The sequence below is a fragment of the Meriones unguiculatus genome, chromosome 14, assembly GCF_030254825.1.
Source record: "Meriones unguiculatus strain TT.TT164.6M chromosome 14, Bangor_MerUng_6.1, whole genome shotgun sequence".
Classification (NCBI taxonomy): domain Eukaryota; kingdom Metazoa; phylum Chordata; class Mammalia; order Rodentia; family Muridae; genus Meriones; species Meriones unguiculatus.
The window spans coordinates 86,701,846-86,724,951 of NC_083361.1; the positions used below are offsets into that span (position 1 = coordinate 86,701,846).

At 54.3% G+C, this 23,106-nt stretch overlaps 1 protein-coding gene across 5 annotated transcripts in view; it reads left to right on the forward strand.

Moving 5' to 3' along the window:
• Pde2a (phosphodiesterase 2A) overlaps positions 1–23,106 on the forward strand; it is a 90,474-nt gene that overhangs the window by 7,941 nt on the left and 59,427 nt on the right. For 2 of the 5 annotated variants that reach the window (XM_021640975.2, XM_021640978.2), the window contains exon 2: positions 20,610–20,676. In XM_021640975.2, coding sequence (XP_021496650.1) covers positions 20,610–20,676 — 67 coding nt within the window. Of the gene's footprint in view, positions 1–20,179; positions 20,200–20,285; positions 20,400–20,489; positions 20,677–23,106 lie in introns of those variants that run through there. The other 3 variants (XM_021640979.2, XM_060367692.1, XM_060367691.1) reach the window with 3 other exon arrangements.

Consider the following 23,106-nt stretch of genomic DNA (forward strand, 5'->3'; position numbering starts at 1 on the left):
CAGGGAAAGGGCAGATAGACAAGGGGGAAACTTAGAATGGAGGGAAGAAGGGCTGTGGTGTGTGTGTGTGTGTGTGTGTGTGTGTGTGTGTGTGTGGTGACAGGTTCTGTCTGAGGTAGGAGAGATGAGACACAGACAGGAGTACCACCATGCTCTTCCCATGTCAGAGAATCCAGAATTTGTTTAAAGCTCTGGGTGGCAGCCCGCTGGAGAGAAGAAATGTTTTAAAAGTTTTATTTCTTCTTGTTACTTTAGAATTTTAGTTTACATACGTATTTTATTTTATTTTTGCCCCTTTGAGGCGGGGTCTCCCTGGAGCTCTGGGCACTCACTGGCTAGTCAAGGATGACCTTGGACTCTTGGCTTTCCTGCCCCTACTTCTGGAGTGCTAGGATTTTCTGCATGCGACACCATGGCCTGCAGAGAGAAGGAATGTCACCAAAGTGTCCTTTACAAAGTCTCAGAAATTGCCTGGTTTAATCGCCTCAACAAGTCTTCAAGGAGCCAGTACCACCGTGTAGAGGAGAACGAAACAAATGCCTCCCAAGCGCTTTCCCTGCAGGCTGTGGTGGGGCAGGGCATGGACCCTGGCAGTGGGAAGGCCTCAGGGCAAGATGAACCAGGACCTGAGGGCCAGAGTCTAGGCCTGGGGCTGCCCGTGAGCGTGTGGCCACCCCCACCTGACAGCAGGAGTGAGGTGCTGAGGTAGATGTCCAAGCTCACTCTCTGCTCCTGCCAGCACCCCACCTACAGTGGCAGAACTCATCTGGAAGTGTGTGTGTGTGTGTGTGTGTGTGTGTGTGTGTGTGTACACGCGCGTGCACGCTGCTGAGAAACGTCTCAGTATCCAGTTATGGGCCACATGCTCGGCCATCCTTGATGAGGCCTGATATACTCCAGCTATGCGTCTCCCCCAGGCCATAGAGATGGCCTAGCTGGTCCCATTAAAGACAGGTGTGCCCAGATGTGAGCATTGAAGTGGCCTACTAGGATGCTCCCCGAACACTGGTGCTGGAGTTGACGTTGGCCCACCAGATGGGCAACAGGTACAGGGCTCTGGGGCAGGGGGAAGAACCTGGTGGTAGAGAGGCAGAGGCGGAATCCAGGCTCCTATCAGGAGGTAGAGGGGCTTCGGTGGGGCAGGTTACTGTTACTCTGAGGTTAGGTGGATTAGGGAGACAGAAGGGGGGTGTTGATCCAGATGAGAGGTCAAAAGTCCCCCTGAGGGGTGGCTGAAGACATGCAAATTGCCTCAATAGGACAGAGGGGTCATGTCAGCCCTACCTTGGCTCACATGCCTGAATTGTGGTCATTTTTCTTTGATGCTTCTGATCCTCCTTCAGGGGCAGTCCTCCTTCACCCATGCTGCCCATAGGGACAGCCCTCCCTGCCTCATGCTATCAGTGCTTTACATTCTTGTGACACCATCAATTTTACCCAGAGGCCACAATCCCCAGCTCTTTCCCCTGAGAGCAAAGTTGGGTCACTGCTCTTCATCTCCTGATCACATCTGTGAGCCCTGCAATGCCAAGTCCACACCAAGTTCTCTCTTGAAGAGCTTTCTCCTAGACCAAGGCCTCCATCCTTACTGCTGATTTTGGGCTTTGGGCCTTCTTGGGAGATGAGTCAGTGAGGGTGGGTCTCCCGTGATGCTGAGGGGTTAGAGACTGGCCCAGACACCTCGCCACTGCCGCCCACCAGTGGGAACTCACATTTAGCTTCCAATGGGCCCTGAGCCTTGACTCATTATCAGTGCTAATTAGCTACTTGGTGTTGGATGGTCGTTAGGGCTATTGTGGGCAGCTGGGTCCTCTCGATGCAGCACCACCTGCTCAGCTAGAGCCTGTTTCTCCTGACCTGGAAGCAGGCGAACCAGAACAAACAGAAACATCCATGTCCACAGCGCAGGCTTGCTGTCCCAAACACACGGCATGGGCGGGACGCAGCTCACGCACGCTGCGTCCCAGGAAACCACTCGTGGTTGGCGTGGACACGGCACTGCTGAAGTCACACCCAAGCAGTTGGTTCCCACGGGGGCTGTCTCCACTGGAGGACAGGCTGTCCCGATGGGGGAAACCCTTCCTCGGCGATCCCTCCCCGCCTTTTACTCTGATCTTGTCCTCTTTCCGGGGACTTTCCATATCCCAGTGCATCTATAGACACATTGATAAGGATGCTCCGTTGGGCGCCGAGAAGTCATAGCCGCTTATTTTTGTCACTTTGGCCAGTTATGTGTCTCTGCGTTAACTGCTGCTTACTGAGAAAAGAAGCGTCTCTGACCAAAGTTGAGAGCAGCACAGATCTATAGGTGTAAACGTAAGTATTTAGAAGGCAGTTTGACAATATGCCCATTTAACAGAACAGCCATGGTGGGTTGTTCCCTATGGCCTCTGACCTCGTAGCCATGGACCTTAGACTGAGTTTCTGCAGTGCCAGGCATGAATCTAGTCGAAGGCGGTTGGTTACCCGGTAAGGTAACGCTCGTGCCGTTCTGCGCCGGGGTGTCAGTCTTGCCTGGCAAGTTAGTGCTGTAGCAGGCAGGGTCCAGCGCTGAGCAAATGGTGTGTTCTCTCCCGCAGCAGCCTGTGTGATGACTACACTCTGGCACTGCGAGAGCTGCCAGCAGGGGGAAGGCTTCTCAGTCTTCCTGTTTTCTATGTCCTGCAACCAAAATGCATGGTATCTTCAGCAACAGGATCTTAACACCTAGCTATGACAGGCAACCAAGAGCTATGACAATATGATGTTCTGGAGGCTTCTGGGGCCTCCCCGACCAATAAATCAAAGACAAGGACCCCAGGCCTGGTACCGAGATTTTAGCTTAGTTATTACTGTCTCTTGGGAACAGCATTGCTCACTAAGGCAGGGTATCTCCATTCAAAGCCCCCCTCCTTTTGAGACAGCTCCTGCTATGTAGCCCTGGTCTGAAACTAGTTATGTAGAATAGGCTGGCCTTGAACTCACAGAGATGATCTGCCTGCCTCTGCCTCCTGAGTGATGGGATTAAAGGCTTGCCACATCATGCCTGGCTTCAAACTCCCTAAGAAGAAACAGGCAGTAGGAGAGATGGCTCAGTTAAGAGCATTTGCAGAGGACCCAGGTTCTGCTCCCAGCGCCCACGTGGTGATGCATAACCACCTGTACGTCCAGTTCCAGAGCATCTGTTGCTCTCCTCTGGCCTCTGTGGGCATCAAGCAGGCACATAGTACACAGTCATGCATGCAAGCAAAACATTCATATACACATAAAATAAAAGTTCCGAAGATATATGTTATAATTGACGTAGAAAGTGCTGGGTTTCTGTGATGCTTTTTCACACATTCGTAGTTTTGGTTAACCCACCCCCACCCCCACCCCCCACCCCTACCACCCGACTCCCATACTCACTTAGGCCTTTAGTCCCGGCGTTCTCCTCTTCTTCAGTATGAAATGTGTTCATTTAACCCCTTCCCTCCATGAAGGTCTATTCTCCTTTTGTGGCCCCATCTGGCCTGATAGGACCCTTTTTGTGACCCCCGCCTCAATCTTGAATAACATTAACTATTTCCCACATAGCTTTTGTCAAATTTGGGGTAAGGGATTTTTTTTTTTTTCTTTTTTTCTCCTAGGCTCAGGGAAATAGTGACAGTGGGTGTAAACAGGCCATTAAACCAAAAAACTGGACGGAGGCTAATTCAAAGGGAATGAGTCACTGACAGGATTGAGGGACCTGCTGCTCAGGGCCCAGAAGGCGCTGAACTCCCTGCTGCCGCATCCTCTCAGACACCATGGCATCTCTCTTATGCTTTCCCCGTGATTGTGGCCTAACCCAGCTCCCTCCTTCCCCACGCTGGCCTGGCCTCCCACCACCTCTCTGAACTCATGCACGCTCATTTGTGTGAAGTGTGCCTGGGCTAGCCTCTCCTTTTGTCTCTTCTACTCTCCTCCTCTTCCTCCTCCTCTTTTATCTTTTTCTCTCCTCCCTTCCCCTCCCCATCTGCTTTTCTTCTTTTGTGTTTATTTGTGGTTTAGGTCAGGGTCTCTTTTTATAGCCGAGGCTGGCCTTGAACTCCCAGTTCTGCCTCCACGCCCCTCAGTTCTGGGATTACTGGTAGGCACCACCATGTTCAGCTTCTGCTTCTCCTCATAAGCCCAGTGAGGTTCGCTTGCTCGCTCTTCAGTCAAGCCGTGGCATGTCCTGCTCCTACAGCTTAAGCCCTCAGCGGACGTGGGGGGGGGGCGTGCCTATGAATGAAAGCCTGCCACACCCCAGCCGCAGGACCCGTGAGCCCTGCCACCTTTGTCCCTGCATCTGTGGGTGGGCCCACCTCGCTAGAGCTGCTGAGAGGAGGAAATGAGACCACATGTGTGCTGTGCCTGGCACGCACTGGGGCTCTCTCGAGGGCTGTGGAGAGTGGGAAACGAGATAACGAGACTCAGGTGGTGCAGGTGCACACACGAGGTGCCTGTTGACACCTTGCTAATTGGCACTGAGCAAACCAAACATCCGTGCCCTGAACACCTACTAAGCGCACACTGCAGCCACTCACAGCGGTTCCTGCGGAGGGGTCCTGGAGGGGGGGATGGGACTTCTCTTTTTAAACCTTTAAAGGTATGTGCTTTACTGAGGTACCGCTTACACATGATAAATCCTCTACGTCAAGAGCATAACGAATTTTAATAAATCTGTACTCATGTGATTACCATTGAAATCAAGAGAGGAATTTTTAAGAGATTTGTTTTTATGCTGTGTTGTACAAGTGTTTGCCTGCACAGATAGAAGCGCACCACATATGTGCCTGGTGCCTGCCCTGCTCAAAGGACAGTTGAGAGTTCGATGGAACTGCAGTTACAGACGGTGAGAGCCACGGTGTAGGCACTGGGAACCAAACCCGGTCCTTGGCAGGGGCAGGAAGTACTCTGGCCTGTCCAGCATCTCACCATCTTATCCTCCTCAGAATGTTCTCTTGTGCCCTTTGTAGTGATCGTGTGTGTGTGTGTGTGTGTGTCCATGAGTGTCTGTGTATGTTTGTGTGTGTGTATCTGTGTATGTGTGTGTATCTGCGTGTCTGTGTGTATCTGTGTATGTGTGTGTATCTGCGTGTCTGTGTGTATCTGTGTATGTATCTGTATGTATGTTCGAGTGTGTCTATGTATGTGTGTGGATCTGTATGTCTCTCTCTATAGACTGGGATTGATTTGTCACAGGGCTGTGAGAGGTGCTGGGCTTTCCGTGCACTGACAACTTGGTCATATATGATGAGACTGCCTTGTATGTGCTGGCTGGAGCTAAGGAACTTGGCCACCCTGTCTGGACCTTTCTGCTGCTGGCCAGGGTGACAAGGCTAGGCAATGTCGTGGATACTTAGAGTGTGGCTCATGACGGCAAGCCCTGGAAATGGACTTGAGTGATGTCCTCAGAAGGCACAGATTGGTGACAGGGAGCAGAGGGTCTGGACTTCCACAAATCTGCTTCTCTGGTGTTCTCTAGGGGCCTGGTGGCCTTATATGCATCCAAATTAGAGCAGGGGCCTGACCAAGATGACTCCACTCTCCCTCATCAGGGGCCCCCAGTCCCATTCTTTGGATTACCAATTCCCTGAAAAGAAGGGGGCCACTCTTGCTCCCCAGTTCTAGAACCAAATATTAAGGCAATTATGTAACTAGCAATAAATTACTTAATGTAGTGACTCACTCAGCTTAATTAGAGCGAGAGCAGGGAGGGATTAAGGTATTTTTAGCGTGCACACCTCACTCCCTCATGCAAGGTAGGGGGAGGCCTTTGTGCAAGGTGGGGGTGAAGTGAGGGCTAGGAGGCATGGAGGCACCCCAGGTGAGGAAAGCTGATCCCCGTCCTGCTGAGTCCCTCAAAACCAGAAGCAGCCGGAAGCACTCAGCTCATTTCAAGCCTCCTTTGCTGGGGGCTTGTTGGTTACAAGGCAAGGACCGTAGATTGTAAACTGATGACAGGGGCTATGTCTGTGACCCTCTCTCCACTCAGGAGGCGGGCATAGCTTGCGTTTAAGACCGTCCTTTGATGGTCAGTAGCTTTATGACCTTGGGCATGCCCCTTTGCCACCCTAATGTTTTCCATTTCCCTCTGTAAAATAGAGATACACTTTCTACTTGAGCGCACTTTGTAAGGCCTGTGTGCGTGTGACAGAGAGAGAGAGCAGACCCCAGTATTGACTCCATCAGATCTAAGTCCCCCAAGGGCCAACTCAGATTATTTCATCACTACTGTATTCTGAGCTTTGTTATAGGATCGTGCATCCTAGGTGCTCACTAAAAGCCTGTGTGACTGCTTTCTGGCTTTACACCCATTCTGCTCCGAATAGAGTCCTTCTCTAAGGTTTATTTTACTTATTCATTTACTATTGCATGCATGTGGTGGGTGAGCCCTAGTGGCTATGTGGAGGTTAGATGGTAACTTTGTAGTACTGGTTCCGTCTTCCACCTTCTATGGGGTTTCCAAGGATCAAACTAAGGTCATCAAACTCAAGCAGCTTGTGCTTTTGCCTGCTGAGCCATCTCTCTGGTTTTGTGAATGCAAGAAGTGGAAGGCGTTTGAGGCTTCATGTGTAGGAGCCTGGCCTTGCCTCTGTGGGCTGAGGAGTTGATGCGTTCCAATAGGAACAGGCAGGCTTTCGGTGAGGACAGGACAGCTAGGAGGCTTCAGCACCACGGACAGCCCCAGCCCGGGCTCATCTTCGGGTGGCTCCCAGAGTATCTGTGATGGAAGATCGCCACCATTCAGGCAGGAGAAAGAGGAGACCCAGTCCAATACCCCACAATAGGGCACTAGACTTTCTCAATCTTAGATGTGAGAGGAGAGTAGGTAAATCATACTGAGGGCCTGGGGGTGGGGTGGGGTGTGGATAAAGATTGGCTGGGAGGGTTCAGGCAGCGGGAACAACCAGGCTCCTGTAATGAGGTAATACTTCTCACCGTGCATGTTCTCTGAACTAAATGAGTAACTTTTTAGTGGTCATCCATTGGTACCTGGGCATGACAGGGCCTTGCCTTCTCTCTTCCCTTCCTCAGTCCCAGTGACATTCTGGGTACATCTCCTTCGTCTTATTATTGTGCCCAGTCACAGAGGCTGGGGCAGCAATAGTGCCCACTTCCACTGAACCAGGTTGGGCCGTGCTAGATACACAGTAGATACCACAGTTAGGCTGGATTTGCAGAGGGTCGGGGGTGGGGGGCAGGTGGACTGGGGTGGAGCTTCACCCATGCCCTCCCCAAAGCCCGGTAGCTCTGACCAGCTCTGACCAGCATTCCTCACACCTCGCTGGCCTTGCAGGGCTCAGGTGAGGGATCTGTGATGACAGCCTCCAGCATTGCTAGGACACCCATGTTCTGATCGTAGCCTCCGAGGGGTAGAGGCAGACGCCAAAGCCCCTATTGTCCCCACTCCTTTGTGCTGACAGGGGTTAGAGCCCAGGTCAGCAGAGGAGGGGATGGAACCTGGGCCAGAGCATGTGGCTGCACTAGAACTGATGAAAATCCTGAGAGCCAGAGGGGCCTTAGCCACAGTTACTCCTCTCGTCTCTTTTTATCTCTTCCTCACCTCCCTTCTTTCTCTTCCTTCTGCTTTCTTTGCGTCCCTGAACTAGATGCCCCAACCTTTTCTGCATCCCGGGGGCTGAGTGGGCTGGAGGGACAGGCACCCCTGTCTCAGAGCTCTGGAGAGATGTGGAGGAGGGTCTAGTTTAGCTGTGCCAGCAGCCTTGCTGGGAAAGGGGTACTTCTGGCCCCTCTGGAGTGAGGACGGCTTCTGAGAGGAGGAGCAAGATCCGGTGGTGAACCGTGGTGGGACGGGGAGCAGCCTAAATGTGGGGGCATAGTAGAGAGCCGGGGAGTCCACGCCTGCAAGAGGGGGCGCTGAGGGTCACGCAGTTTGTAGCACGGAAAGGGACTATGGAGGTTTTCCTTGTTGCTTGCTTGAATTCTAAACGGGTGGGTTTGTTTTAGCGATGGAAAAATAATTCCCAGAGGCAGAAAGTGACTTGCCCAAGCTTGCTTAGGTTACTAGCGATAGACAGAACACCTTTAGACTCTGCTAGGCTCCAGCCCGGAGCTCTTGTTGCAGCCTTCTTGGCCAGCATCTTCTCAGGTAACTGTTACCTCCTCGGGTTGGCGGGATTCAGAGGACACTTTGCTCTTGGTTTGAATGAAATTTGCATAGAGTAGGTCTGTGTTGAGAGCCTTTCCTGCCCGTGTCAGCCCAGTGGCCGAGTCTGTAGATGGCGGCAGCAGGGCATCCAGGACAAGGTCTGGAAATCAGAGCCTTTGACAATAGTCAGGGAAGGATGAGAGCCAGGAACAGATTTAAATTGGGTATTTGGAGCCTGGTGTGGGGGTGCATGTATTTTGTTCCAGCACTTGGGAGGCAGAAGCAGGGGGGTCACTGTGAGTTTGAGGCTGGCCTGGTTTACACAGGGAGTTCCAAAATAGCCAGGGATACACAGAGGAACCCTGTCTCAAAACAAACAACAACAGAAACAGCCAAAACCCCACTTTGTGTCTTTGGGCCCCCTAGCTCAGGACCTGTTCTCTCTCCCGCCCCCAGGGACCTTTGACTAAACTGGTCACCTGTAGGAGATAAAGGTATCCCTGTACCACTTGGGCTCGAGAAAGCGTAGGGTGCTTTCTCGACCCTGGCCTGATACTGAGACAGGGAGTAAAGAAAAAGTCCTCTAGCCCCATTGTCCTGATGAAGAAACTGAGGTCTCAAGGCAACAGCGACTCATTCGGGTTACAGCATGTCAGGGGCTGGGCTGCCTGGGCTGCCTGGGCTGGCCTGTCTACACTTCCCCCGAGTTTCAGCCTTCTTTCCCCTCCCATCCCGCTGTGCAGCATTGCCGGGCCTGCCAGGCTTGATGGATGGCCCGCAGCGCAGCCTCCCGCCCAGTCCTCTCCGGATGCTGGGCTGTGGGCTCCTAATCGCTGGTCCTGCCTGGTGGCTGCCGAGTCATTCATCTCCTGCGGCTCGCTTAGCACAGGTGTCCCCCCCGCCCCGCTGGGTGCAGAGCCAGTTCTCCTCTTCTGTAGCCTTCGCTAGGGTGTTACAAGTCTTTCCTGGGCCTCTCAGGACACGCACACACGCATACCATCCCACAGATACAGTTACACTAGTAAAAGCTTTTGTGTCTGACAGTATTGGATGGCAAACATTGTGGGTGAGCTTCGTATGTGCAGCCCACTGTTTGAGATTACTGCTAACCTTTCTGTATCGAGAAGAAAACTGAGGCTCAGACAGGCTAGGTGACAGGGATAGCACACATAGGTAGGAAATGGAGATGGTAGGATTTGAACCCAGACCTGCACTGCTCACATCCTGTATTCACAATTCCTGCTCTACCAGCTTGCATGTGTACATGGATGTGTGCATCTGTGAACATGATCTACCACACTGGCCCTTGCAGCATCCATCCACCCAGTCCAGACGGCTAGGCAGCAGAGGAGGGTCACTACTCCTTATTCCCAGCTGACCCTAGGCTCTCACCCTGGCTGCGACCCTGGCTGCCGTGTTTGCTGCTGCTGCTGCTGCTGGGGCTTCATGGAAGAGGCCACCTTCAAGGCAGCAGAAGAGGAGGCCGGGAGACAGATCGATCTTCCCTTCAGCAGCGCCTTCCAGGAACTGGGGCCCAGGGGAGGATGGCGCCATGGCTCGATTTTCTGGATTGTGGCCCAGACTCAGCATACAGTGTGTGGGGAAAAGCTGGCGTGTGGCGGTCCACCTTCCACTCTCCATCCACCCCTTCCCCTGCTCCCGATGCACCCCGCCACAGAAGGGGGATGTAAGCACTCAGCTCCTTGTACCCTTAGCACCCGCCGCCCCACAGCTCCTCCTACCTCGAAGGCAGTTCTTGGGGCCATGGGCGGGAGGGATGCCATGAGGGCTGCCTGAATGAAGTAACTGTAGGGGCAGGAGCTGCAGGGCGATGGGGCCAGCACAGCCAGTGGCCTCCAGAGACCTCTGTGGGCAACTTAATGAAATAATAAATGTCAAGTGTTCCACACCACAGGGCACATAGTAGGCACTTAATTAGTCTTTATCTTGGTCCTCCTCCAGGAGCCTGAAAAGAGGGAGGCTGATGAGGCACGTGGGTGCCTCTGAGTGTACCATGCTCCCAGAACAGGCTATCAGTGCTCCACAGTGCTAATTAGGGAGACAATTATCACAGGTCCCAGGAAAGGCTAGCATCTTATAGGGTCTAGCTAATTACCGTGACATCCTGACATGGGGAGATGGGACTCTCCTCACGGAGGAAGGGTGGCCCCAAGCAGGGCTTGAGCTCTTCCCCAGACACTCCACATCCTCCCTGAGAGGCACTTGAGCAGACTTGGGTCACCCCATTCCTGATGTCCCTACCTCCCATGACTTTGCCTAGAAGACTAGGGCTTAAGACCTGGCTCAGCGTCTCCTGGCTACTGAGGAGGTTGGGGCAAGTGGCTTCCCTCTAGGGGATCTGTCTCCTGCACCTATATCCCAGGCACAAGGAGGATTAAATGAGGTGCTGCCTGCCAGGCGCCTGCCCATGTCCCTGACCCCGGATGCTGCTCTGCCTTCCCTGGCCACAGCCTGAGATGAGCAGCTGTGTTTGTTTCTCTACGAGCTGCCTGCCCTCAGTCCCCAGCGAGTCCTCAGAGCCCTGAAAAAGTCTGCAGTGGAGGAAGACAGAAGGAAACCTCCAGGGCGGGAGGTCTGTCTCCATCCCTGGCTATGTCATCTTGTTCAGTCTGTAGGGAGACAAACATGCCCTGTATGAGAAGCCCTGGAGCCTCCATGGGCAGCGGGAATGGGCTGTCAGAGGCTGGGTGGAGATGAGTTTTGCTTTGCTGTCCAGCATGGGCAGGACAGACAAGGGCCCCTGATCAGTCTCTTCGGTGGGGGTTTGTGTCTAGATGACTCTGTGCTTGGGGGAGGTGGTCGTGAAGTGGCAGTAAGAGGCTATCAGTGTCTGTTTGACCTATGGGCAGATGGAGGAGAGAAAACCCAGGACTGGGGCCAGCTCAGGACTCTGATGGCCTCAGCGCCCTTGTCCTCATATTTCTGCCTTCTTGTCCCCACTGCTGTCTGCTCTGTCTCCCAGTCTGGTCCTCACTGGCCTGCTCACCCCCTCTGTCTCCCCTTCTCTCTTCTTTTATTACTGTCACTATATTGCCTCCTGCCTCTGGCTTATCTCCTGTCATGAATCCATCCATCTCTGTCACTCCTCAGAGACTCTTCCCCAACTCTCTGGCACCCGGGCCCAGAGCTAGGAGTAGAATCTCTGTGCGAGCTGGTGCCGCTCCACCACTGGCTCTGCCTTTGTGTCCAGCGGCCCATCTGCTTCTACTGCCCACACCTGCCCTCCTGATTTTGCCTCTGCCTTTGTGTCCCTGGATTCCCTCTGTTCAGCTCTGCACATTTCTCAGCTCTAATCTTTGGGTCTCGTCTCTTGTGTCCTGTGTGGACTTGGCCACTTCCTCCCCTACAGTCCCTGCACAGCAGCAGGTCCACGCCTCCAGCATGAGCGTGGATGTCGTCTGCTGTCTTGCTGGCTGCCTCCAAAGCCCCCAACAATGCCCTCCGCCCCCATCACGTCTTGTTGCTAGGCCTTGGGCTGGCACCTGGCTTCCATAGCGACGGGTGCTTAGAAACCAAACACCACATCTCCTGGTCCCAGAACGGGAGTCTGCCGATCAAGTCACTCTGGATCAATCAGGAAGTGTGGTTGCTTCCAGTCTAGAAAGCAAGAAAAGAAAGGATCGTGCCTCCTAGAACCTGGGGACCACTGGGTAGGAGAAGGAGGTTATCAGGAGGGGGCGCCTATCTCTTCTCCCAGAAGCCAGTCTGTTGTAAAGAACAAGAGCTTGGAAACAGGAGGCAGCTGGTTTTAGCTGGCTGTCCCACCATTCCTAGCTGTGTGAATTTAGACAGTGATCTCAATCCCACCAATTGAAAAATGGCACCAATATCATAAAGATGAAACAAGGTTGAGGGTGGCCCCGTGTTCCTTTTCTCCTCCTCTTAGCTGGCAGAGGATAAATCCCAAGCATGGAGAATGGTGCAAAGCGGGAAGGCCACAGGGCCTCACACATGCAGGGAGATCAAGAAGAACCAAAAGCCATATCTGGGGGTAGTTCCGCCTTAGGGGTACCACAAAGGAGGGCCCTGGTCTCCTGGTAGTGATGGTGGGAGTCTTGCCAGGTGTGAAGGGTAGCTTGAACAAACTCTGCTCGGCCTTCAAGGCTCCCAGAGTGGAGAACCAAATTGGGTCCCTTGGTCTATTCTCAGCCACTCTTTGTCACTGGGCCCCAGGAATAGCATCGGCTGCTTCTCTCTGCAAAGGACTTCTTACGGAGGCCACCATGGCCGCATAGCCTAACTCCTGGCCTATAAAATTTGAGAGAGACTCCATTAGTCCTGGTATCACTTTCTAAGGGACCATGGGATAGGGAGAGGGGAGGTTGGATGGGCTTTGGGGAAGCCAAGACCGGGAGTAATATGTCACACGGGCATTGGGTTAAACACCTTGTGCCTAAACCATGGACACTGATCCTGCCAGGGAACTGTGAGGCCTGCTGGGGGTGGGGAATAGCAAACGCTGTCTTTGCCTGGCTCCTGTGCCCACCTGGCTCTGTGCTGTTGCTCATGAGTACTCTCATTTACCTACCACAGCCCGAGGAAGCCCAGCTGATCCCCCAGCTGAGAGATGAGAACGGTCTGCTTTGGTCGCTCATTAGGATGGTGGTAATGGACTGAGTCACTCCCACTGCTACAGTCCCTTCTCTGTCCTCACAGTCTGGGGGCTGGCTCCCCATGGCTCTCAGCACTGCTGGGGAGACAGGCATTATTTTTGAGGGCCTTTCCCGTCGCCCCCTTCCTTTGATATTCAGAGATTCAAGCCCATAGACCATTAAAGCTCCAATGGTCATAAAAACCCAGATGTAAGAGTCTTGCCTATGTCCTGATAGTATGACAGAATGTTAGACTCATGGGCTCTTGCCCTCCGAGGACTCCAGGGCTTTGAATTCATAGAATGTGAGCAGTACAAACGTTGAGATTTTCTTAGAACCTGAGGTCGTACAAATTCGTGGAGCCTTAAAGCCACAAACTGAGGCCTCCCTGAAAGCTTTCTGAGTTGCCTGAGTATGGGGCTTTGGATCCCTGTGGCTCATATTGTCTTGCCTCAGTTTCTCAAACAAGCCCTGCTCTGAAAAGCACAGGCAGAGGTGTTTGTCCAGGAGGGACAAGTTAGTTACTGGCTGTAGCTCAGAACAGCCTGGGCAGACCCAGCTTAGGAACAGCAGCGGTTTAGGTGGGACTGGGTGGGTCCCTCCCATCTGGGGTCCCTCCCCTCCCAGCTGAGAGCCAGCCCATCCATCTAACATTCCTTGGAGCTTGGGTTCAGCTTCATCTTACAGGGGTCCTCTACAGGGGAGGGAGTCAGAGGAGGCCCTTCCCCTGTTCTTGTAGATGTCAAGAGGGAAGGAACGGGATCAGGAGGGAAGGGGTCTGTATCTGAATGGATAGGGTGTGAGGGGTGAGCCTGATGGGCTCAGTGACGGGCAGGAGGTGCGGTGAAGGGGACTCAGTGACGACTGCTTAGGTGAGAAGGCAGTGAAGCCCAGGAGAGACTGCCCAAGGACCTCTCCGCGCCGCCTGGGTACTCTGGTCAGGTTCCTGAGATAAAGGGTGGAGCTGGCTATCTGAGCACCTTGAACTTACTTGCTGACCTAAGATAGGCCAGAGCTGAGAGGACATTCTTCCCACGACCGCCCAAGGGCATACAAAAAAATGTCCAGGGCTACTCTGAAGGGATCTGCCTCTTTTTCTGCCTGGCTTCTTCCCGCTTCCCATGGGAAGCTGGACCTCAGGAGAGCCAGCCTAAGGGGATGGGGTTAGACAGGAAGAGCTGTATTTCTCACAGATGAGAAGGAGCCAGGTGGGAAGAGGCAAGCTCCCTGTCCCTGGGAGTGTACAAGAAAGGATGGGTGGCTAGGAAGAATGATGTTCCACTAGGAGAAGGCAGCCTAGAGGCTCTTTCCTGGGGCAGCTGGACTTTGAGTAGCTTTTTTGTTTGTTTTTGTTTGTTTGTTTTTCCCAGCAGCCCTGTCTTCCAGACTTGACTGAATCTCATAGAGGTTGTCATATCCTGGGCTCTGCTGTACCCTATTTACTCTCTGCCTAGCCTGTGCTTGGCATGAATCTCTGTAGCTGCCGCAGACCCAATTTCTGGCCGAAAGGAGCTGTGTCTGGGGAAGCACATGGGGAGATGAATAGTTAAGTCAGCCCCATTGAGGAAGGCTGAACAGGCCGGAAAAATCCTACCCAATTCCTGGATGTGATTTTGAGCAATACTAGGCCAAGCCTTGTTTTGGAAGCTGATGTCACTGTAATGAGAAAAACAAAAGTTTCCAATCACAGGAGCTAACAGCATAGTGGGGGATGGGGAAAGGAGCGCCTCCAGACAGATAAAAGTGCTAGAAAGCAGTGGGTACCACGGAGCAGAGCCTCACCTGGGCTCAAGGGCTTGGCAGGGAGTGCAGCTCAAAAGAAGGGCACCCCTGTGTCCCATGGGCAGCAGGGATTCGGGTAGACATAAGTGGGACCAAAGCTGAGTTGGGTAAGAGAGATGATCACAGTGGGAGTGAGCACTGGGGAGATGGTCGAGTGCCTACCTGTAGGTGTGTGTGTGTGCACGCGTGTGTGTGCAGGAGCTGTGAGAATGTGTGCCTGTGTCTGTGGAAGAGCTTATGGTGCTTGGGGGTGTAGGGTGTAGGTGTGGCAGGCCTTGGGCAACTTTGTGTGGAGGAAGAATCATGTGGTCTGCGGATGATGGAGAGAAGATGTGAAGGCTCCAGGCGTCTCTCAGCTGGGGTAACGGAAGCCAACGGATTCTGGGCCTCATGGCTTCCCTACCTCCTGGAGTCTGGCGTTGACCACCTGCTGCATACAAAACAAATGTGGATGCAAATGACATGAAAATGGATGAGACTTGTGGCTGGCCCACCCCAACGTCATAACCTATGTCCCTAGCACTGTCTGTGAGCAGATCCCCTTTCCGACACCTGCAGTCATAGCCAGTGGACACCCAGACCTGGACATGGAATGGCTGTCATCCGTAGCACTTCTGTCAGGCATGAGCTCACTCACACACACACACACATGTACACACACGCACACACACATGTACACACACACACATGTACACACGCACACACATGCCTTCAATGTACGCTTGCATATACACATGCTTGTACACAGGCACACATTTGTACATTTGTACATTTTTACCCCTGTAGACGACGCAGGCATATGCACACAGACGCTTAGGTATATACAAGGGAAGTAACATCCCTTTGCGGTAGTCTCCTGCTCTCATGTACACCATGACCACAATCTGGGTGACACACACACACACACACACACACACTGTCTGAATGCCTAGGAAAGAAAGTTTTAGGTATCCTCTGAGGAGGATCTTGGAGCCCCTTTTGGTTCATGGATTCTGCCCAGGTCATGGCAAGACTGAGTTTCTCTTTTGAGGAGCCTCCTCTATTGAAAGCTGGTCCTTGTGTACTGCCCTTGGCCTGGCATCCCTGAGTAGGACTTACCTGCCAGGAAAGCTGCTTTCTGCCCAGATCAATCTGCCTGGCTCCTACCTTCATCTACCTCAGCCTTCTGAGCCTCAAGAGATCCAGGCCAACCTTGTTGTTCCTAAGAAATCTGAGGCCAGAGAGGGGCAGAGCCCTGCCCGGGCTTACCTAGGGAATGCTTAACATTTGAACCTAGGCCTCCATTGTCTGACCACAGTCCACTGCAGGCTAGCTCACGCTTAGGCTAGCTCATGCTTAGCCGCAGTCAGGCTCGTGAAGCAGGTCCTGGGAGGGGGAGGGAGGAGCAGATATGGGTTCTATAGAAGGTCTGTCAGGATCAATTGCTGGAGATGGAGAGATATTGGGGTAAAAACCATCTTCTGGCTTATCTAGTCTCCTCTGAGGACTTCAGTGCTCCTCACTGGCCTGTGGAGGCACAGAGCAGGATCCAGAATTTTTTTCTCTTCAGTCCTGAAGAGGCCTAAGGAAAGAAGTGGGTGGTATTTATTTGGGTCATCTTGGTGGGGCCGTTTCTCAGTGGATGCGAGTTTTCTGCCTGTGGCTGGGGAGAACTGCTTTTTGTTTGTTTTGTTTTCCTGAGACAGGTTTCTCTGTGTAGCCCTGGTTGTCCTAAAACACTGTGTAGACCATGCTGGCCTTGAACTCACAAAAATCTGCCTACCTCTGCCTCCCAAGTGCTGGGATTAAAGGTGTGCTCCACCATGTCCGACTGAGAGCTTCTTTTTAAAAACATCTTTATCCTTAGTGCCCGGCATGGGATAAGTTCTCAACCAATGTTTGGAAATAAATAAGTGAAGAAATTTGTTATCCTGTGAGGCAACTTGACCTTGGGAGGACCTTGAACACAGATAGGAAAGAGGTTGGGCAAAGAGCAAAAGTTTGAGGAGAAGCCACAAGCTCTGGATGGGGTGAGCAGGTGAGCATGGCAGGGGCCGAGCCTTGGATGCCATGCTGAAAGTCCAGATGCCATCTTGGATTCTGGAAGCGTAAGGGAGGGCTGTGAGTGGACATGACTAGAGCAGCTTCACTGGGCCCTTGTTCTCAGGCACAGATGTTCATTCCCGATGGTATGAACACAGAATATGGAGTCCAGGTAGTTGCTTGACGGACTGTTTGTTTGAACCCAGGCAATGGCTATGCCTCTGGGAGCTTCTTGTTTTGTTTTGTGTCTTTTGAGAAAGGGTTTCTCTGTGTAATAGTCCTGGTTGCCCTGGACTTGCTTTGTGGACCAGGCTAGCCTTGGACTCGCAGAGATCTGCCTCTGCCTCCTGATTGCTAAGATTAAAGGCACGTGCCACCACACACAGCTCTATTTTTTTAATGTACGACATGGGGTTAAATCAACATCTCAGGCATGGGTCCTGGCCTTGCACAGGTCCCAGGCGCTGCCACTACTGCAGACAAAAGGCAGTGGAGGTCCTATGAGAGACTGGAGGTCAGCTGGGCGCTGGGCCCAGGCTTACAAACTCTGAGTAGAGTCACCTTTTCCTTAAGTATCCTGTCTAGGACAGGGGTTTGGAAGGGTACCTAGTATGGGCCAAAAAGAGGGCTAGAGTGGCTGCAGAAGCCCATCTGGGCATGGGTTTCCTGGTCCTGGAAATGAGCAGAGGGTGAAAGGGAAGGGAGGGCAGGATCCTCAGCCACTGCATTGTTGGGGAGAAAATGAGAATACAAAGCCCATTTTTTTTCTTACCTGTTGTTCCTTAAGCTTCAGGCATGAATTTAAGGTTCAGATGGCAGGCGACCAGGGTTTGCATTCTGGGTCCATTGTGTCCTAGTTGTGTGACCATGGACAGTTTACTTCATTTCTCTGTGCCTTAGTCTTCCTTATCTGTAAGCTGTGGCTAATAGGACTAGATAGTACAGTCAGTGAGCTGTTAGCCTCACCAGTACCAGGTCTGGTCCCTAAAACACACGTGAAAATGCTGGTTGTGTGGTATCTTGTGATTCCAGCACTGCAGAGGCAAGAGAATGGAGGATTCTGGGGGTTTTATTCGCCAACCAGGAATCCTAGCCTAATAGATGAGCTCCAAGCCAAGGAGAGACTAATCGCAGAGGAGTGGATGGCCTTGAGGCTGTCTTCCAGCTTCTTCAGGGAGGCACGTACCTGTGTACACTTATATAATAGAAACACGCATACACACACACACACACACACACTGGTCATACTGTATGCTTGAGAGAGAGATTGCTTGGTGTTGAACCGTCCCAGGCCTAGGTGTGCAATTCAGATCTTAGAGGTCAGTCCTGACTCTTGCTTTCACGGGACAGGGATCAGCCAGAATCTAATTCTGAGCTTTCAGACCGGGAAGTACTTGTAAATCACAAGGGAGAACAGTGGATCCCAGATTGTAGAGACAGGGAGCTCTGGGATTTACGGGCCAGGGGAAGCAGACTTGACCTTGGAGTGGCGTCCCCCTCGCTGGGAAAGTTTGGCAAGGTCCTTCCCTTCTCAGTCTGGCAGAGCCTTGGTTGCCTCCAGCTGCAGGGGACCAGCCGGGGAATTTTAAGGACTTCAGGTGAAGCTGAAGCCTATCAAATGCTATAAGGGGATTATTTTACTGAGTCTAGACTTGTTAGCATTTCACAGCTGGGACAGTGGAGGCCCAGATAGATACACTGGGCACAGTCATGCAGCAGGCCTATGACCCAGTGGGCCCTCCCTCAGTCCCCTCCCTCCACGAATGCTTGAGTAAGACTTGAGGGAGCCGGCATGCATCTGGAACTCTAGTCTCCAAGTAGGAGAGACTGGAGAACAACTTTTCATTCCCTCAATGATGGACTAAGATATGTGTAACCCAAATAACCCCCCCAAAGAATAACGTCTCCGGAGGTGAGTGCTGTGGAGGTGTCACCTAAAGACGGAGTCTATGCCAGGCTAGGGTTGGCCCGTGACTGCAGGGCTGAGATGAGGTTCCTTGAGGGGCCAGGAGCTAGGGCCAGTGACTATGTCGACACCTCCTGGCCACCCGTGTCCCACTTAGACTAGCTAAAAGCCCAGGACCAAGTCAGTGGCACAAGACCAGGATTACCAACAGATGTGTGTGCCAGACCCAGGATTACCAACAGTCAGAGGAGGGAGGCCCTTTGGGGGAGTAGGCATGACCTTTCCACATCTTAACTCATGCCATGTTCTATACATTGTTAGTATGTTGGACAAACGTATTAGCATGTTAGACAAACCTATGAAGACATAATAAAACCCATGGGCCTAGATCCTGTCCTCAGCTCCCCAGACCTGGCTGCCAGGATGGAATACAAAAGGGGCCCCTCGACCCCTGAGGTGGCATCCTCAGGGCTCCTGGAGCAGATGGCCTCCGAGTTGCTCCTGAATGGTGAGCAGGGGCCAAGGTAGCACCACGACAGACCAGAGACGGCCACGAGGCAGTTGCTGTCTGAATGAAAAGGACTGTATGAAAACAAGCGAGGGGGCTGCCAGAGCTGGTGCCAAGCTGTGGAAGGTCTGCGATGGCACCTGAGGGGTTTAGGCCGTATGGTGCTGGTGGTGGGGAGCCACTAAGGGTGTTGGAGCGCAGGAAGAAGCGAGCTCAGGGCCGCGCCTCGGCAAGGAGGGAAAGATGCTCTTGTATGGAAGATCGCCCCTTGTGCCACGGGGACAGCCAGGACACTTCCAAGCCTGTGCCAGGTGCCGGGACCGTGTCCAGCACTGGGCTTAGTGACTCACCACTGAGGAAATTGCTCCCCAGGGGGAAAGGGTCCAGATGAATCACACCAGCGAGGTGGGGAGGCTGGGGGCTCATTGAGTCACCTTCTAAGGGCTGGGAGACAGGGAAACACGGAAAGAGGGGTCGTAGTGCAGAGAGGCGGGCAGGGAAGGTCACAGCGAGGGCTGGCGGCAGACGGCGTCTGTCTCACCATCATTCCACGTTTGGGTCTGGCAGTCCCGCGGGACAACTGAGGCCCATGGGGAAGGGGATCTGGCTAAAGTCCGAGTGGCAAGGTCCAGGAAGACCGAAGTTCACCCTTTAATGTAGACGTGCCCCATGCCTTAGTCTGTCTTACGGGAAGCAGAGGCTGGAGAACAGGTTGGTCCAGGAGGCAAGGAGCTTTGACCCTGGTTTTGTGCCCTCATCCCTCCAGCCAACTGCAGCTGGGGTCGGGGTGCACCGCCACGATAGGACAGCAGGGGGCGCAGGAGCGTCACCGCTGTCGCCGGCGCCTGAGCCCAGAGGCCGCTCTGCGGAGAAATGCGCTCCCAGCTCGCGGGGTCCCGCCGCGGAACTGCGGACCGCGCCGCCCTGGGGCTCGCAGCCTCTTCAGCCTCCCGCAGCGCTGACGCAGACCTACCCGGTGGCCGTAGGGACCCGGCGCGCCAACCCCACGCTTGGGAACGGTGCTCCTGCGTGTGTCAGGGCGCACGTGTCTCCTTCACAGATTCGCTGCTCCCGCTTCAGGGCTCGTCCCATTTTGGAGCGACCTCTAAATTTCTCCCCCACTTCCCTCCACCTTCTGCACTGGAAGGAGAGGAGGGACCTCAGGGCTCCCAGACGGGGGCCGCGCGGCCCCTCTCCCCGCACTGCGCTGGATTCGGCCTCGAGGCTCTGGCCGGGCTACTTGAAGTCCAAGTGATGGGAAGAGAATGTGGTGCGACAGTGAGCGGGACTCCGGGCGGGGCCTGCACCTAGGGGGAGTGGCGATGGGACAAGCGGAGGGCAGCCAAGGCCGGGAGACCGAGGAGAGGGCACCCCCGCCGCCGAGCGCTGGAGGAGTCTCGGAGGGTGGCGGCCTGGCAGGGGCTGAGCCGGCGGGGAGCTGGTGGGGTCCGATCTTTGGGAGGCTCGGAGGTGCCGTCCCCGGTGGCAGGGACGTGGGCGGGGCCTGGAGGCCGGGGGCGGGGCGGGGGCGGGGCCGGGGCGGACCCTCGCGCGGACCGGCGAGGCTGTTGCGGACGCGCTGACCGAGCGCAGCGGGCCGGGCTGGCGGGGCGGGAGGGCGGCCGCGAGCATGGTCCTGGTGTTGCACCACATCCTCATCGCTGTTGTCCAATTCCTTAGGCGGGGCCAGCAGGTCTTCCTCAAGCCGGACGAGCCGCCGCCGCAGCCATGCGCCGACAGCCTGCAGGTAGGGCCCCCCCCATTCTGGGGAACAGGGAGAACCGGGTGCCCGGGGAGAGCCTGGCCAGGGCCCGGTCGTCTGCCCCACCGTCCACCCTCTCCGAGCCTTCCTCCAAGAGGGAACCCTTTCCTTAGTTCTGAACCCGTCTTGTACCGAAGGGGACTGCAGCCTTCCCCAGAGGTTCTCCAGCTCCCGGCGCAAACGCCACTCCAGAGTCTGACTCCTCTTTGCACCTGGAACTCCTCCATCCCAAGCCCCGAACTCTCAGTCCCCGGGCGACCCTCAGCCCACACTGACAGCTCTGTACGAGCCTGGAGTTCCCTCCTCCCAGGTTAACCCGACCCCTTTTCCAAACCTCTGGCCTTCTATGGCATCAGATTCCAGGCACACCCATAGCCCCGAAGCCCCTCACCGCAGGGAGCTCTACCTCCCCCAGAAATCTCTCCCTTCCATTCTGTAGCCTCACTCCCGTTCGTCCCGGCTCTCGTCCCCATCTTCCGCCCAGCCCAAGCGTCCAAATCCTCCTTCCATCCCTGCTTCTCTCTCCTCCTCTGTCAGGCTGCCCCCTCCCCCCCGTTCTCCTCCTCTCTCACAGAGACCTGCAGCCTCCTCCTGTTGCCTCTAGCTCCTCTTGAGGTGTGATGGTTCCACATTATTCCAGTTCTCCCCAATTCTTGAGCTCCTTGTCCTTCTGCGCCTCTGCTGTTCTCTTGTTCAGTGGGTCGCTCCGGGCTGCCCACCTCTCTTGGTCTGTTCAGCCCTTCAGTTTCTAGAGGTCTCTATCTTTGTTCCGGGGTGTTTCTGTGAGCATGCCTTCTCTATAGAGCTGCCTCTATTTGGGGGAGCAGGTCAGAGGACGGGGCTGGATGCCTCGAACCTCCCTGCCTGTGCTCTCAGGCCTGGCATGGGACAGACTCAAGTGCAAGGGCCTAAGCATGGAGACTGTTGCCCTCAGGGGTGCCCAAAATGCGAGGTGGGACTCTGGCATTTGTAAGGTGGAACCCCTTATCTCTGCTGTCCTGGGGCAGCCGGGGCTGGAGAGAGGGGTAAACTGCAAGCTCCTGTCCTTCACCTGTGGCGAGGGGTGGCGGGTCCGGGGTGGGCGCGTGTGCGAGTGTTCCTGAGCGTGTAGCATGTGTCGGGTGTGCCTTTTGTGTAGTCACACGTGCTGTGCTATAATCACCGCGTTTGAGGGAGACCCATCACGGGGGGGTTACGGTGTGGAGACTGTGGTGCTGCGTGCCCTGTGCGGCCTCAGAGGCAGGACTGTGGGGAGGAATGCCAGCACGGCGGGTGTGCCTGTGTGCGCGCTTGTGTCTGTCCTGGCAGTGTGAGGCTGCTGCGGGGACAGCTTGCACGCTCAAGGCTGACTATGTGGCGATGCATGCTATTTGGCTGCAGAACGCTGCCAGGAAGAGTCCTTGTATGGTCCTGTTGGTTTTGAATGGGTGTTTTGTGAGAGGGGAGTGGAGGAGGTTTGCGTGTGCGTGTGTGTGTGTGGGGGGGGTGCTTGCAGCCTCCTCGGTGGCTTAGGGCCACGGTGGCGCACCCAGGGTTTGCTTGGGGTTGATATTTGGACCTGTGTGTTAGTGTTTGAACTCCACGTGTCTACAGTGACTGTTCATGCAACTGGGGACAAGAAAGGTCGCAGCCAAGACCAGAGGTTGGGTTACCTAAGGAGCTGGCTGACCACGATAGAGGGCGGGCAGGAGAAGCAGTGTGCAGGCTCAGGGACTTTGTGTGTCTACAAATGGGTTATATTTTGGTATGACATTAAGCATGCAAATTAGGCAGAGTATGTCTGCACATGCTTCTGTGTCTGGGCAGTGTGTGTGTGGTGTGTAGTTTCATTGGAAGAACGCATCTGTGGCTAGGGAGGTGAGTGTGAGGTGTGAGAGGTGCGCGGTGGGAGACGGAGTCTGAGTGTGCTGGCAAGTGTGGGCGTGTGTGAGCGTGTGACTTTTCACAGTGTGAGATGTGGGTTCCGTGATCTTTCCTCCCTGGGAGCTGTTTGCATGTGATGAGGAGAGTGTGAGGCGGGTACGGTGAGTGAGGCCGAGTTAGGGATGCTGTGGGGCGGGGCTGAGGTCTGGGCAATGCAGTGTGTCCAGAAGGTGTGCCTCGTGAGGAAAGAGGTGTATTATGTTTGGCCATGTGTGAATACAGCAGGTGCCCCATAAATGTTTGTGGAGTGACGTGTGTGTGTGCAAGGAGGGCTTGGCTGCCTTCCTGTTCTTGCTTTGCTCCTAATCAGGTCCCTGGAGATGCCCTTGCCTGCCCTCCCAACCCAGGCTGCCCCTACCCTTTGCCCTTCATCCTCCTCACTTTGACCAGAGCCTTTGTCTTGAGTTTCCTGCTGAGCAGGCGCTGGACAGGCGGGCGGCGGGTGATGTGGCCAGGGAACCTTTGTTCTTTTCCTCTGAGCTTGCCCTGGGT